The sequence below is a fragment of the Python bivittatus genome, unplaced genomic scaffold (genome assembly GCF_059951505.1).
Source record: "Python bivittatus isolate LINGU-HERP-01145 unplaced genomic scaffold, Pbiv_v1 ctg000330_np1212, whole genome shotgun sequence".
Classification (NCBI taxonomy): Eukaryota; Metazoa; Chordata; class Lepidosauria; order Squamata; family Pythonidae; genus Python; species Python bivittatus.
Genome location: NW_028277058.1, coordinates 41381372 through 41397061, shown reverse-complemented (window position 1 = coordinate 41397061; position 15690 = coordinate 41381372). Strand labels below are relative to the sequence as shown.

At 37.5% G+C, this 15690-nt stretch overlaps 1 protein-coding gene across 2 annotated transcripts in view; it reads left to right on the top strand.

Moving 5' to 3' along the window:
- Positions 1-10499, top strand: part of ABTB3 (ankyrin repeat and BTB domain containing 3) — a 213526-nt gene extending 203027 nt beyond the window's left edge. For both annotated transcript variants that reach the window (XM_088141089.1, XM_088141088.1), the window contains one exon: positions 1910-10499. In XM_088141089.1, the coding sequence (XP_087997215.1) occupies positions 1910-2119 (210 nt within the window). In that variant the 3' untranslated portion in view covers positions 2120-10499. The remainder of the gene's footprint in view (positions 1-1909) is intronic.
- The last annotated feature ends 5191 nt before the right edge of the window (positions 10500-15690 follow it).

Sequence of the window (15690 nt, the reverse complement as noted above, 5' to 3'; positions counted from 1 at the left end):
TCCTTCTAATCCCAACCTGTAAGACAGATAGGGGTCCCACAGTATCTTGCCTTCCAGCAAATAGCAGGGAAAAAAAAAAAAGAAGATAAAGAAAAGGAATTCTGTAGGGCCACTTCCTGGCTGTTTTAGCTTTCAGGTATGTGACTAGGGAAAACAGTCCCCACTCCTTTGAAGAATTAGATCAGCCTCACAAGTTATACTTTTAAAAAATCATCTATTAAAAATAAGGAAAAAGGAAACATGAAAGTTCTTTTATAACTTTAGGTATTTACATGCAAAGACAAGCAGTGGTGGGAAAAATAAACACCCAGTGGTGCTAAAACCACAAACGGCACTTTATAGGAATTTCCCACAAAAAATAGAGTAAAAGGTACTCTTTTACTGAACAGATAACAAGATGGCATTGACCCACAAATATTATAGCAGTAACTCTGATGGAAAGAGTTGCCCATTTGGATCTATGATACAAGGATTTAACTTGTGTAGAGACAATAATTATCAGAGCCTCCCCCCCCATAACCCTTAAACATATACAAAACAAAAGAAATTAAAACTTAGTGCAGTTCTTAACTAACTCATTCCTATTCCTCTAACAAACTCCAAAACACCTCTACAGGTGTTAACACCTAATAAGTCAAAGAAATCAAATACATGATTTAAGAAAAAGAAATATAGTTAAATCAAGTACAGAACAACACCATTCACTTTCTGGTAGAAAGCAAACTATCCTGCTTGCACCACATCGATACACCACCTTATATATTGCCTTTTCTTTAAACTTCTCACCTCTCTCCTTCTGAGCATCTCATCAACTTCTTTGATCTTCCCCTTCCTCTCAAGCAGAATTTCGTGCTGGGTTAAACCTCTTTCTGTACTGAGTATCTACACTATTGAACTTCCTTAGTTTAATGTGAAAAAAACATAATATGAGACTTGTAATTTTCCTAGTCATTGCTCAAGCAGATCAGTCCATCTGTAAATTTTTCTTCTTCAAGGCAAATCTAAGGAACTTGACAATGAATGGCCAGGGCTTAAGCTGGAACACATTGAAACATTTCAGCATCTACCTGACAATTTTCAGGCAAAGCCAATCCTATATTAGAACTTTCATAAAAAAAACTGGGTGGCCTTTCTCAGATTCTTCTTATATTCCAGTCATATTTAAACTGGCCCAGAAAATGAGATTTAAGGGACATTGTCCTGAACAATATTAATCCTAATCAATTATAGATATATCCACTATATATTTTCCAACTGAGTTATTCTTTTCTCAGTTGCATCCAGGATGATACTTCCAGTGTTAACAATATATTTAATATTTTTATGTTCTCTCTTATCTTCCACATTTTTCTCAATAGTTGTTAAAATAGTCACTAGACTATTTAGAATTTCTTTGGTACCATCCAGACAAATAACAAATAAGCCCTCTCAATAGTCAAAACACAAGATTAGCACTTGTTTCTGATTCTGATAGTAACAGTTACAATAGCAAATAAATGATTATCAGGATGAAAATAGTGTAGGGCATGCTGGAATATGCCAGTACTCTCTTGACTACAGTGCCATCTTGATCAGATTGATTGATTATGTGCCATCAAATCATTTTTGACTCCTAGTACCACATAGATAGATAACATGGAGAAAATCCTGATCAGAAGGAAGAATAAGATGGATTTTTCTGGGAAATTAGTATCAAGAGGACAGATTAAAGTTCATGTTGTATGTTCTAAGTGAGACATTTGTCACACTGATTGGAATACCCATGTAGGTCTACCTTAGATTGCCAAGAGATATTGGATATTGTTGAATAAGCACTGTGGGCTAAAGAATTGGCTTCAATGAACAATTTCAGTTCGTATATTTATTTGTGTTTCTTTTTCTCTTCCTACCCTTCATTTTCCATCTTCAGTTTCTTGGAGTCACAGAACTAGCTTCTTTTTGTGAGGGATATTTTCTAAAAAATATGATGGTTTTAATTGAAAACGAAGCTTTCAAACAGTTGCTGTATGACAAAAATGGAGATTCATCTGGCCAAAATGTTCTACAAGATTTACAGAGGACGTTGGCAACACGGATCCAGTCAATTCATTTATCATCCTCGAAAGGCTCCATTGTATAAAGTTCTGGAAGGGTCTGAAGTTTCATCAGAGACACTGCACGTGAAATGTTGCTGTTGTATTATCTTGAGCAAATATATAATTCTTTTCCTACTGGAATACTACATTGCGGTTATGGGCCAAAGGTGCTGCCACTTACTTGAATCTTCTTTTGGGCAAGATGTTGTGGTACAAGTGACTCCTGGGCATTTTTGGAACTGCAAGGATGTATTGGTGTCCTGTGAATTGTTATTCACATTCTGGACACAGAAGTGCTATTGTGTAGCTAATGCCAACAGAAGGTGGGCTAAGTGCTGGTAAAGAGCAGAAGCCCTGAAAGAACAAGAATGCCATGGAACAATTCTTTGACAAAACCAACACATCAGGTTTTTATTACACAGTGTTCTGTTCTGTTCTTTTCTTGTTTGGGGGGAGAGGGTGACTCCTGTAATACTTCCTTGTCTCACAGTCCATTGTATTACACATTTAAGAAATATAGGACTGGATTACTTGCTCATTAGCAAAAATTAAAAAAAAATGATAAGACTGTTAAAAAATGCGAAAACATATTTTCACAATTTGTTACTGGTGGGAACGTTTTAAAATGGTTCCTAAAAAATGGGATAGCTCTAAATTTTTTCCCCAACAGATATATTTAAAATTGAATGTAATATGTTAAGTTTGGCTATTATTTTGTTTTCAATGGTGAAATATACACTGTGTAAACATATATCTGAAAATGGTTCTGCTCATCTGCTTTCCTTAAAACTGGTATAATCTTGCCCAAATGTTCTGATTACACCAAAGAGGTGCAATTACCAAGGATTTAGTATTTGGGGTAGGGGGAAAATCTGCATGCTAGTTGTGGTTTGGGATTTAAAACAGCAATGAAATTCAACATGCATTTGCACGGTAATGGTACTTGTGAAATGTTATGTTTGTGCTTAATTTTTCCAAGAAAAATGACGATGCAATGTTAGTTCACTGTCAACTCCATTTGTGAAGTTATATTTCAGGGTTTATTTTCTGGATGCATACAGTTCCCACAGAGTAGAGTTTTAAAGATGAAGATTTCTAGTTATATACAAAAGGTCAAACCTGGGTCTTTATTCAAGGGAAAAGATGGTATTTTGTTACTAGGCAGAGGTTATGATCAAGATGATTTATTTTAATTATATATTAAATATATACTATAGAGTGATTTCTTGCCATAAATTCAGAATGAGTCCACTATATGCCTATAGAGGCCTGTACCAGGTCTTGAATTATTCAGTGACAAATATTTTTAAGACAATTTAATAAGTGCCACACACACTCAACAATGTTGATTGGATCAGCTGTTTTTTTGTGGACTGCAGTTACACTGGATTCCACCAGAATCTTTTATCATGCTAACTTTCCTTTGGTAGAACTGAATTATGGCTGGTTCATAAAGCTTTGAAAATGTTCATGATGATGGCGCAAAAGAACAATTATATTCTTTTATAAAGGTGCTACTTCTCATTTAAAGATTTTTTTAAATATATACAGGAATATACAGGAATCCAATTTTTGTAATAGAAGGTGAGAGAAGAAACGTTAGTTCTATGGCTCTGGACAATCCTCCTTAGTTGTTACTTAAACCATTGTAAGCCACAGCACTAAACTACCTTCATATTCTAGAGGCACAGCTTGGTGACTGAATAGTGAAGTATCAGCCTTGTCTGCCCCTGCCGTGTGGTCTGTAATTAGCCCCTTTTGGTGAATGTTGTGATGCTAAAGGGGCAAGAAGCTGACCACTGTAGTGGCTGTCTCCTTGCACTTCTTCCCTTATGGCTGTGCTTCCAGCAGGTGAGCTGTTGTAACATGACATCTGAAGATCTTGTATGCGTTAGTTGCCATGTTGCCAAACAGCAGCTGGGGATGGAGGATCATGCAGCAGGAAAGACTTAAGGCTGTTTTCAAAGGGATGCTAAGGCCAGCTTCCCACAACCTACTAGAATCATGCCATCACAATGAGCCATAATATGGTTTGTTTGGGCATAGCATGTCATAGGAACCCAGCCATTTATTTTGTGAAGCCAGGTTTAGAGCTAAGATTGTTATGAGAATCTCATTTAATCTAATCTAAACAGTTATTGCGATGAAGCATTTATGAATACAAGATACAAAATAAGTGGTTTTTAAACTGTGTGCATGACCTGTTCAGCACTGGGGGCTTGTTCTGTTTTGAAAGGAAAAAGGAATGTTGAACGGCTTTTGTGAAAACAGTTAAGGCCTATGTCCACGTCAGTGGTACTGACCTATAGATACCAAAGGAAGTGGGGCAGAGAAGGAAAAAAGCCTGTAGACGGATCCTCTTGATAAGAAGTTTAAAAACCCAGAACGATAGAGACTGTCACACAATCCTCATATAATGGGAAGAAAGTTCCCCCTCTCTGCCTCTTCAGTGTGGCTGCCTTAGAGGCACTTCAGAAGCACTGCCATGTTTAAGTAGGGCCAAGTGAGATCCTTTCTGGGATACTCAGACATGGATAGCAGCAGTTGCATTCTCCTTTCCTCCTTCCCTGACTGGAAGAGCATGCTGCAAGGCAAAGCAAATTAAAATTTCATGGCTGCAATTGGCTGAAGCTTTGTCCACCTAATATTGCTGTGGCTTGCCTGTGTTGGGCCACTGTCTTATGTCACTGTTAGGAAGTTCCTGGGTTCTGGGATTCCTGGTTGTCTGTAGGAGGGAGAAAGGACACTGAACTTCTCTATTTCTTCCTTTTTCAATGCAAATCGACAGCAACAACTATTCTGATTATTCTTCCAGAACTGATGTCATGTTCCAGTGTCAGATTTCTGTTTAACTTACATATTTACATTTCACTGAAATTGAAAGTATGCTTACAATTTTATTGAAGTTGTAAATTGATTGAGGGATTTAAAATCAAGATGGTGTTGGTTTAGTAGTAGGATAAAGTTGTGCCAAATGTTAGCTACGTCATAGTCTATGGCAAGATTTAATAAGATCTTAATGGACTGTGAGTCTGGTTGAGTATTTCTTTTGCTGTGTCTGCAATCTACTAACTTGATTGAAAGTTTGCTTTCATCCAAGTTCCTACTTCCTATCATTCTGCAGAGGTACAAGTATTGTATAACAAGCTTCTGGAACCATCTGTGTGCTAACCACGCAGCATACATATTATTAATTAAATACCTAAATAACTAAAAAGACCTAGATCATATAACTAACAACGATTTAATACTTGTTGTCACTCTTGTTGTGTATGTTTTTGCAATACTGTTCCAACAGAAGCCATTTGTAGAGTATCTTTTAAAAAGATATTTATTATGTATTCATCAAACAATCCAGCCGTCACATGACACCTTGCCTTTGTCTTCGACTGCCTTCTAAAGAAAAGAATTCCCAAGAATGAATTTTTACTCATCAGTTTTGCGTTACCAATAATAGTCCTGTTTTAGGAAGGCAACTGGAGATAAAAGTGAGTCTATACATACAGATGGGTTACTGCTACAAGATAGAAGAGTGAAGTAGATAGAGAGGATTAATAGTCACATTTCAGTACAGTAATAGATTAATAGAGAGTTGGGACAATTACTTAACAGCAATAGGCTTCTTTGAAATTAAATGTAGAGCTTAAATGGGCAGGAATCTAAAATCCCCACACAAAGAACCGTTACTGTTTTTTGCTTGTCTCTAATTACAGGAATATGTTTTTTATTCTCCCATGCAGACTCCAATATCGAATGAAAATTCAGCTTAGTTTATCAACTCATTTTGCTGGAAAGGAGTATTTGTCTGAATGTCTAGTGATCAGCTTGATCTATTCAGCTTCTTTCCTTTGTGTGCTGAAAGCATCAGTTTGGCTGGCTTTGCTGCTTTTATAAGATGGGACTTCTAGATCCACTAAGAAATAAGGCACATATAGAAAGAGCTTGTGTTGGGGACAAATTAAAACATAGACTTACTTCTTAAAAATGAAAACAGAAGTCACAGCCAAGTAGGGAAAAGCCTAAGCAATGAAACCTTGCAGAATACTTGGTGATAACCAGCTTTGGTAAATTGAACCCCAGTTCACAAGGTCAGATGTTTAGGAACACATTAAATCTATCAGAAGTATGCACAAAAAAATGTGTGAAGGGTAACATGCATAAACCTATAGTCTAGACAACTGCAACTGTGCGATCAAATTAGTTGTACCACATAACACATGTAAAGAAGGCGAAACTTTGCTTTTACAGTCATAGCCACCATTTTGACTTTTTTGATCCCTGATGCCCCTGTATGTGACATTTAGTACATGTATCAGGATAACTTGAAGTTTGCAGCTGAATCTACATTGAGTTGCAAAGCTACGTTTGCCTTTGAGTAATATGTAAACTCTTCCTAAGTCTTTAAACTCCTAAAATCTATCAACTGACATATTTTGGTCATAACAATATTTATTCATCCTGCACTTTCCTTCAAAATTTAATATCCAGGTGGGGAATTTAATCTTCATGTATTAAATGAATTGTATTTATTTTTCATTGTTGCCTTTTCACATACATCGAAGAAGATGTTTCAGATTTTATGCAACTCCTTCTGCTTTGTCTGGTTACAGGTCTCAAAAGACTTACAATTCTGCTACTTCAAAATAAGTTCAGCATTTAGTTCTTTCAATGGCACCATGAAATGCTACAGTTTAAAAGCCCCATGGCATTTCTTCACAATAAAAGTACTGTGTAAAGGTTTTAAAAAAAAAACATAATCTGGTTTGTTTTCTTACCAAACTCAGGTTAGTCAGCCATGACAAAATGTATACATATTTAAAGTTCAGCATGGAAAGAAAGAAAGAGACAGACAGACACAAATATTTTATACTTCCTGGGTTAACATAGAGAAGGCTGGAGATGACATACCTTTCAAAGGTTTATTGCCATTAAAGAACTGACTGGAATAGGTTAAAGTAATCAAACTAAGACCAGATTCCAGCCATAGTTGTCGTACTGCACTTAAAATCCTATTTCCTGCCTTACACTTCAGGGTGATGTTGTAGGATGTTTAATCCTCATTTGGCTATATTCAAAATATAATTTTGGCTTCATTCAAAATACAGTTTTCAAGGTGAAGTAATTTGGCAAAGCTGCATGTTACCCAAAGCTCTCCTTTTTCCTGCTAGTAAAAATAGAATAAAAAGTTTGAAGTCTCTTTATGATACCCCAAATCTCCTGACTGAGCTGGCTTTAATCCCTGTTTCTTCTGTCCTACAGAGAACACGTCTGTGTCCTCTGAAATTACATAGAGTCTAGTGTTAAGGCTCTATAAAATACATTGGGGAGCAATGGCTTAGGAATGATCTTAAAGATCTCTTCCAAAACATGGATACTCTTTGAAAAAAACTGAGATATTCTCCAATAGACTACAGTCTAAAATATCAGACAACTATCATATTAGACTGTTATAATTTATGAATGTACTATATAGATCACCTTCCCCAATGGCGATGCTGGCTGGAGCATTTTGGGAGCTTCATCATATCTGGAAAGGTATTCTGTTGCAACACGATGATATCAATAAAGCTGTAATTCTGCTCAGACATCAATTCAGTTTCATTTACTGAATGAAGTCAGATATTCTCAAATCCTAGTAGGAAGCTACTTGTTATTCTAGGACTTTAAATGTCACGCTTCATCCCATTTCTGTCTTGTCTTCCAACTGAGCTGTGGAAAGAGGTAAACAGAATGTACTTCTTTCTGGCAAGAATCAGCTCAGGAACTAGGTGTGAGTGAAAGCCTGTCTAACTGTCTGCTACTTCATTCACTGCTAAGTGAATGGAAAAAAGATGAACAAATGCATAGTTTAATCCACCAAAGTTTAGAGGAGAAATACAGAGTTCTGCCCAGACTGATAACGATACTTGGCCTTCAGAAACATGCCAGAAACAACACTTGAAAAAAGTGGTTGGTAAGACCAGGACAAATGCAATTTCATTCAGATTTGTATTTAGAATGAATTAAATTGGTATAATTAACATGATCCCTCTTCAGTGATATATTTAATGTTTTTTCCTATTTTTTCCTATTGAAAATGAGTTTGATAACTAGTCTTAGAAATTGGCAGGTCTGCCAAGCCTGAAGTTATGCAGCTTTATTTCAGAAGCTGTCTTTGTCATAGGATCATACCAAATCCTGTGATTTGTACCACCTAAACTGGATTTTTCTCTACTGAGCTCAATACATAATGAGGCCAATCCACAAATACATGCACACTTGATTGCAAACTGGTATGGCAAAATGAGGCAGGGAAAGACATTGGGCATTACATATCCTGCCATTGTTGCCATTGCTTGACTATCAGCATTACACTTCCCCTGGCCAATCTTCTGCTCACATGAGAAGTGTGATAGGCCTAATGCATTTGGGACCAACCCTTCTGATAAGTGTGCCGCAAGTCAACCATATTAAAGAACAATACAGTGCCACAATAAACACCTGATCATTGTAACCTGATCACCCCAAAACTACTTAGGCGTTGATGTAGTTTAGTCTCTGGCCAATGAGATGAAGAGAAGACCCATGCTTTGGGTCCCTTCAATTAAACAATGTCATTTATCCGGAACCAAGAACTCTGCTTTTTCTGTTGTGGCACCTGCCCTCTGGAATGAAATTCCAGAACATGAACCGTGAACACATTCCAAAAATGTTATTTTCCCTCCTTGAAAGTGCATGGAAATTATGTTCTTGACTGGAGCAGAAACACAATATAATTTTCTTGTTGTCTTGTCTCATTCATTGAACTGTGTGCAGGATTCTGATGATGTCATCCTTTATTTGGGTCCCTCAAACTTTTTCCATCAAGGCATCCATCTCTATTATCAGACAAAATCTATTATGGAGGAAGAGATGAAAATAGTTATGTAATGCCCTTATGTTTTGTAGTGGAAACACTCTGTGATTGCCTTTAGAAAGCCACATTTACTTTTGGATGAGAGAGCAATGCAGACAAAAGTATTTTTGTCTTCTGCTTATTTTCACATTAATAGAAAAAGCAAACTTGTCAGCAGTGCAGAAACAGCACCAGGTTGATATCATTGTGTTTTGGTTGTGTTCCAAAATAACACCATAACTCCTCTCTAGAATGTCATTGTAACATCACTGACCTCTATCAAACTGAAGGGGTTACTTTTGTCTGTGTTTCTGTCCTATTTAGACTAAACAACACAGTAGCAAGTTTTGTAAGTTTTTTTCTTAATTTTTTGAACTATAATCCCATCAGTAAACCAGTTGTAATTCAAACAATCAAGAAGGCAGCTAGAATGTTGAGTGACCAGGAGAAGTACAGGGAAGGTGAGATCTTCCCTGGTAGCCAGGGTGTAGCACCAGTGGTGCTGTTACAAGTTGAAGCCAGTAGTTCAGGGATCTTAAGCCCAAGGTCTACAGAGTCCAGAACCATAGCCATAAGAGACAAGAAGCAGGGCTAGAAGATCTGCAGATCTGGGAAAATAGGGCAGAGAAACTAAAGTGGTTTGTATCAGTCTAGGATTCAGATGTCCCAAAGTTCTAGAAGCCAGTCCAAACCATAAAATCTAGAGTTTGAGAGTAGAAGAAGGCTAAAGGAACAAGGTCTGACATTGAAGAATTGTTTCCCACAGAGAGCAAAGATCCAGAGGTCACGCTTAAGTAGATGTGGTTCAGTTAAGGGCACTATCCTTGCATTCTGAGTAGTCGAGCAGATGATCTTAGCTCTGTCCTTTGAAATTGCCAATGTGTCCTGGTCCCTAGTTAAAAAGACTGAGCAGGAAATGCTGCATTGAGAAAAAGATCTGCCTAAGACTTTGAAGAACCACTTGCTTTCTGTTGCCCTATAATTCCTGTATTGTCAAGGCCATGCTGGCTGGGGTTAATGGAAGTTAGTCCAACATTGGGAGAGGCAACTGGCTGGGGGAGGCTAGAGTAGACAGTGCCAAATAAATGGACCAGTAGTCTGGCTCTGTTACCGTTTTACACATCTCATCGAGACATTGTTTCTTTAACTAAGATTTTTTGACTAAACCATTGCCTGAATTGATATAATATGCTAAATCAACAGATTACGGTTTAGTGTGATGTGCCAATGCAGTCAGTATAAGTCAGCCATATAAAACTTATGTTAGAAGCTGAGCAGTAGATAATGAACCTTCCCTTTTTAAAAAGTGTTATTTATGAAGGAGAAAAGAAAGGGATACATATTATTAAATCACAGTGTCTTCTCGAATCTAAAATGCTTCTCCCATAAAACTAGTGGACGGTTTACCCTGGCTTTGTAGGCAGATGTTAAAGATATAAAAGAGGCTTGGCTCATTCAGTATTCCAGTAAAGTGGCTACCAACTCATGAGTCACACAATATCCTGTAGAACAGTGTGGTCCAAACTTGGCCACTTTAAGATGAGTGGACTTCAACTCCCAGAATTCCCCAGCCAGCCATGCTGGCTGGGGAATTCTGGGAGTTGAAGTCCACTCATCTTAAAGTGGCCAAGTTTGGACAACACTGCTGTAGAAGGAATGCATGATTCTCATGAATGATGCTAACCTTAAAAGCTGAAAATATGCATGGAAAGTTTCTTTTCCTAAAATGTAAACACTTTTAATATTTTAAAACAGCTCATTGTAACATCAGACCAATAAAATTAGGATTATATTCCTGAGATATAGCAGATATTTATCCAAACTCCTCATTAATAAGCATATGTAATATGACTTGGGATCTACTGTATTACACTGATTTTAAGGATGCTTTGATTGGGCAGACTTTCCTAAGACTGCTCCAGCATAGTTCAAGTTAAATCTGCTTACAGTTCCAACAGACAAATGACTAAGTAAACTGAATAGGAGGCTGGAAAGTATATTTGAGTTACTTGCAAGATTATGCTTTAAGTGAAGTCCTTTCTCTGATATACTTTGCTCTTTTCTGGAAAAGAATAAACTATAAATTCTTCATGCAAAAATTTCATCTGGCTTATTGCCCTTGTTCTAAGTTTGGCAGTTGACCATTAATATGGTGTCCAATGAATAAAATCATATTCTGGCAGGCATGAAAATTTGAAGTGACATTTGGTGGTATTTTCTGTATTTGTTTTTCACCAGAAAGAACAATATAGGTTTGCTAAACCTCAGTTTAATGCCTTTTTCTCTCAACTCTAAACGTGCATCAGATTTCCCCCCACTTCCTATGCTGAAGTCTTATATCACTATTATATCCTCTACATTCCTGAAGGCATAACAGCAACAATAACCACCTGAAAAGAATTTATTCACTCCTGCCCTGAATGTATATGATCAGAAAGTGGCTTTGGAATGCTGTGTAAATTTATAGATTAAAGCTATATATTACTGGAGAATTTTTCTTCACTAGCAATAGACAGCAAAATACACCCTTTGCTTTGGTAGAATAGCCCAGTAGAATGGTTCATTGTCCTGATTCTCCTCATTCTCTTTATGCATTTTTGTTCTGTTAGGTGCCATGCTATGGAAATAGCAGGATAAGATTGTGTTAATCGTGGCCTGGAGAAAAGACATGTGAGCAGATGTTAAAATTGGAGTTGCCGAGCCAGTCCAGCAAATTGTAAATCATGGTGACAAAAGGCTCTGAGTTTTTACTCCTTTTACTCCTTTTCTCTCTGTATATATAGACTTATCCCAAACATTGCATGGTGTTAGTGATGGGGTATGAAGCTGTATAAGTGTTACAGATTGAATGAGGCTCCACTTTTCAGTTCTGGAACTGTGCTTCCAGCTCTTAGATCTGTTAAGGGAACCTGTAGTTTTAGTGCATTGAGCCTATTCATTGCTTGATGGGGATAGTTAAAGGTGCAGACTTAGGTAAGTTTTAACAACATAGAGCAGTGGCTGGTGTGGGTCTTCCGGGCTATGGTGTGGCCATGTTCTTGAAGTTTTGTTTCCTAACGTTTCGCCAGCACCTGTGACCGGCATCTTCAGAGTGCAGGAGCACAGACAGGAGCAGTTCTCTCTGTGCCCAGAGTGATGTGACCCTTTTGTGGGTATTTATAGAGATCTGAGGGGGGAAGGGGGATTGGGGGTGTGTGTGGGGGGGTTGAGTTATTGAGTGGCTGCTTGTTTTGGTGTCAGCATCTGTGTGTATCTTCCTGGGGATTAGGCAGGGTTTTTTCTTCTATTGAATTGTTAACGAGGGGCTGCTGGGGGTGATTAGCAAGTTCATTGTGTGAACTGTTCACATGTCCTGGTGGTTGAGCTGAGTTCGTTGACCTTTTGCAGGCTGTATTTTTCAGGATTGGTAGCCAGGTTTTGTTGATTTTTAGACTCTCCTCTTTTTTATTGAAACTGTGCTGGTGTTTGTGAATCTCAATGGCTTCCTGGTATAGCCTGGTATAGTGGCTGTTGGTGTTGTCCAGTATCTCTGTGTTTTCAAATAGGATTTTGTGTCCAGTGTGCTTGAGAGCATTTTCAGCTACTGCAGATTTTTCTGGTTGCTGTCGTCTGCAGTGCCTTTCGTGTTCAATTCAATTCAATTTCGTGTTCAACAATTCAATAGAAGAAAAAACCCTGCCTAATCCCCAGGAAGATACACACAGATGTGACACCAAAACAAGCAGCCACTCAGTAACCCAACCCCCACACACACCCCCAATCCCCCCCTTCCCCCCCCCCTCAGATCTCTATAAATACCCACAAAAGGGTCACATCACTCTGGGCACAGAGAGAACTGCTCCTGTCTGTGCCCTGCACACTGAAGATGCCGGTCACAGGTGCTGGCGAAACGTTAGGAAACAAAACTTCAAGAACACGGCCACACAGCCCGGAAGACCCACACCAGCCATCGTATGCCGGCCGTGAAAGCCTTCGACAATACAACATAGAGCAGTGTTTCTCAACCTCAGCAACTTTAAGATGTGTGGACTTTAACTCCCAGAATTCTGGGAGTTAAATCCACACGTCTTAAAGTTGTTCAGGCTGAGAAACACTGACTTAGAGAAATCAACATTGAAAGTCATGGGAAATGATGCGGCAATGGAAAATGTGGAAGATTAGAGAGATGTTGAAGCAAGGCAATTAATTTTAAAACAATGGATTTTAAAAGGAACACATCATAATTCTTGATTCAGAGTATTTTGGTATTTTTCCTGTATAATTTTTAATGAACTCAGACAAGCTAACAACATAAAGTGCATGTGACTGAAAATGGAAGAAAAAATTAGCGTTAAAATTGTGGCACTCATAATATTAAGGCATATTCATACAATAGAATCTGATCCATTTTTTGACTGAAATTTAAATTGATATGTAAGGATTACATAAACCTGTTTCTTTAAAACCTTATTTGTAGCAAGAGCATGAAAATCCATTTTTACAACAAATAGTTGTATATTCATTTTAGTTAACGTCCATCTGCAAATCAAATGAGTGGTTTTAGTGACACCTGTTGTTCTGTCAATGCAATCTCACATGTAAAAAAAAGTATTGTAACTATGGGTTTTGTTGCCAAGGATTGCACTGATAAATAGGTCAGCAGATGGCTATGTTTGTTTTATGTCAATGATCTTGTTGCACAAAGGAGTTAAGCTTTTATAGCTGTACTCAAATTATGTTAATTTCTGTCTGCTTCAGGTTCCAGCATTCTGGCTTAATTGCTGTATAGATCTTGCATATAATGTTTTTGCAATAAAAGATAGCAGAGAACAAAACATTCTTTGGAACACACCAGGGTAAATAAAAGTAAAATATGTTGCATCTTGATTTTTTTTTAAAAGAAAAACTTGTTTGTATTAATATGCATATTTAACAGGCAGGTAATATATACAAGTCATCCTCTGTCCTGCTGGATTGGTTGTTGATGGTGCTGTACGCTACTGAAGGGGATCCAGATCCTTGAGGTTATGTTAATTGGTGGTTTTCAACTTTTGTACTGATGGAAGCCTTTTCTTACCAACTTCTTTACTGCACAGGACCTGATAGTTTACTCTGCACAGGATTCTAGGAGAACTCAAAAGCTAGAGAGCAGCCTAGTGCTATAGAGGTGACAAACTGCACATGAACTGAGTGTGCCCTCTAGAATGTATCTGATACTCCCCTGCAAGGTTGGCATTTCTTATAATACAGTTTGAAAACCCATAATTTTTATGATTGTTTTAAAACACGCATGAGATCAGGCAAAGGGACGATTTTATATGGTGATGACAACCTCTGACTTCAAATGATCCAGAATTATGGATCAGAATTAATGTTGGTTTGGAGATGAATACTTGTGTTGGCTCTTCCTGTCCCAACTCTCAGCCAATGGTTAAGTGCCTCAAATATAGGGATCTAAGGTAGATATCTCAAGAATTTATACTGGTGGTCGGCATGGGTAGAAAATACTCCAAATCCTATTTTTAGATTTGTCTTTAATAAGGACCTGGTAGGGTGGGAGCAATGCTTCAATATATTTCAGAAGGGACCACAAAAAGAACAACAAAAATACAGTGTATGTATATATTTATCAATTGACTAATGTTTCTGTATTTGAATGATTTTGGTAGTGTCAACAAGTGATTGCTCCTATTGTGTTTACTGCTCTAAAATTACTTGCATGATTTCTGGTATATTAAATTCTTTAAGAAAGATATCTATCTCTAACCATGTATCTGTCTATACACACGCATATATATAGTCAGCCTGCAAAACATTGTCAGATCAGCCATGTTTTGTGCAAACTGTATATTACTGTTGTGAGCAACAATGGTATATGACCTTTAATTAATTGTTGGAATTAAAATATGTTTTTATGGATAAACTTGTCTTGTGTGTTCAGAAGAGCAAAACTCTAGATAACATTGGCTGTTAATCTTACAGTTTCATGAAAGACAGAAAACCCATTCATTTTCATTGGGCTTATAAACATATTGGTCTGTGACTTCAGTTTAGTGTGTCATGTCAATCCAGTTTATTTGCTTGATTAAATTATAGTTAAATAAAACATAGGCTAACACAATGAATGAAAACAATTGGAATCTGTTCTGATGAGTCAGAACTTTTTTTTAAGGGAAGAGAAAGAAGGAGGCATGAGAGATGGGAAAGCACAAGGAATAAGGGAAACATGAGGAAAAGAAGCAGGAAAGCAGACATAACATTTTTTTAAAGCCTTAGCTTGTGTCATAATTGGCTGAGTTTGCAGAAGATGCTAAGCTAAACACCAGTTTAAGCTAAAGCCCACTTTATATATCTGTGCACACCACAATATATATTAGTAGATGTGCTGTAAGTTGGAATCTTGTTCACAATTTCTAACGAGCCATAAGCCTCCATCATCTTTGCCGCAATAGACTTACACGGCTACCGTTCTCCAAAATTAGACCCTTTGTTGCGTTTGCAATAACAATGTTCCGTTTCTAAACTATATTGCACCTCTTCTGTTTCTGAAGATTATATAGTTGCAAGACATTCGCGCAGTCTCCACGGAAGCCAGATCAGATTTCAGCGTTCAGGATTGGGCAAGGCCTTTATTAGAAACAAACAGCTCAGCAAAACGACGGGGAAAAAAGCTTCTTACATAACATGCCAAGAAAATCACACGTGTAAATAACCAAGAATCGAGCCAAGAGCAATTTCACAGGTTTAAATTAGAAATACCCA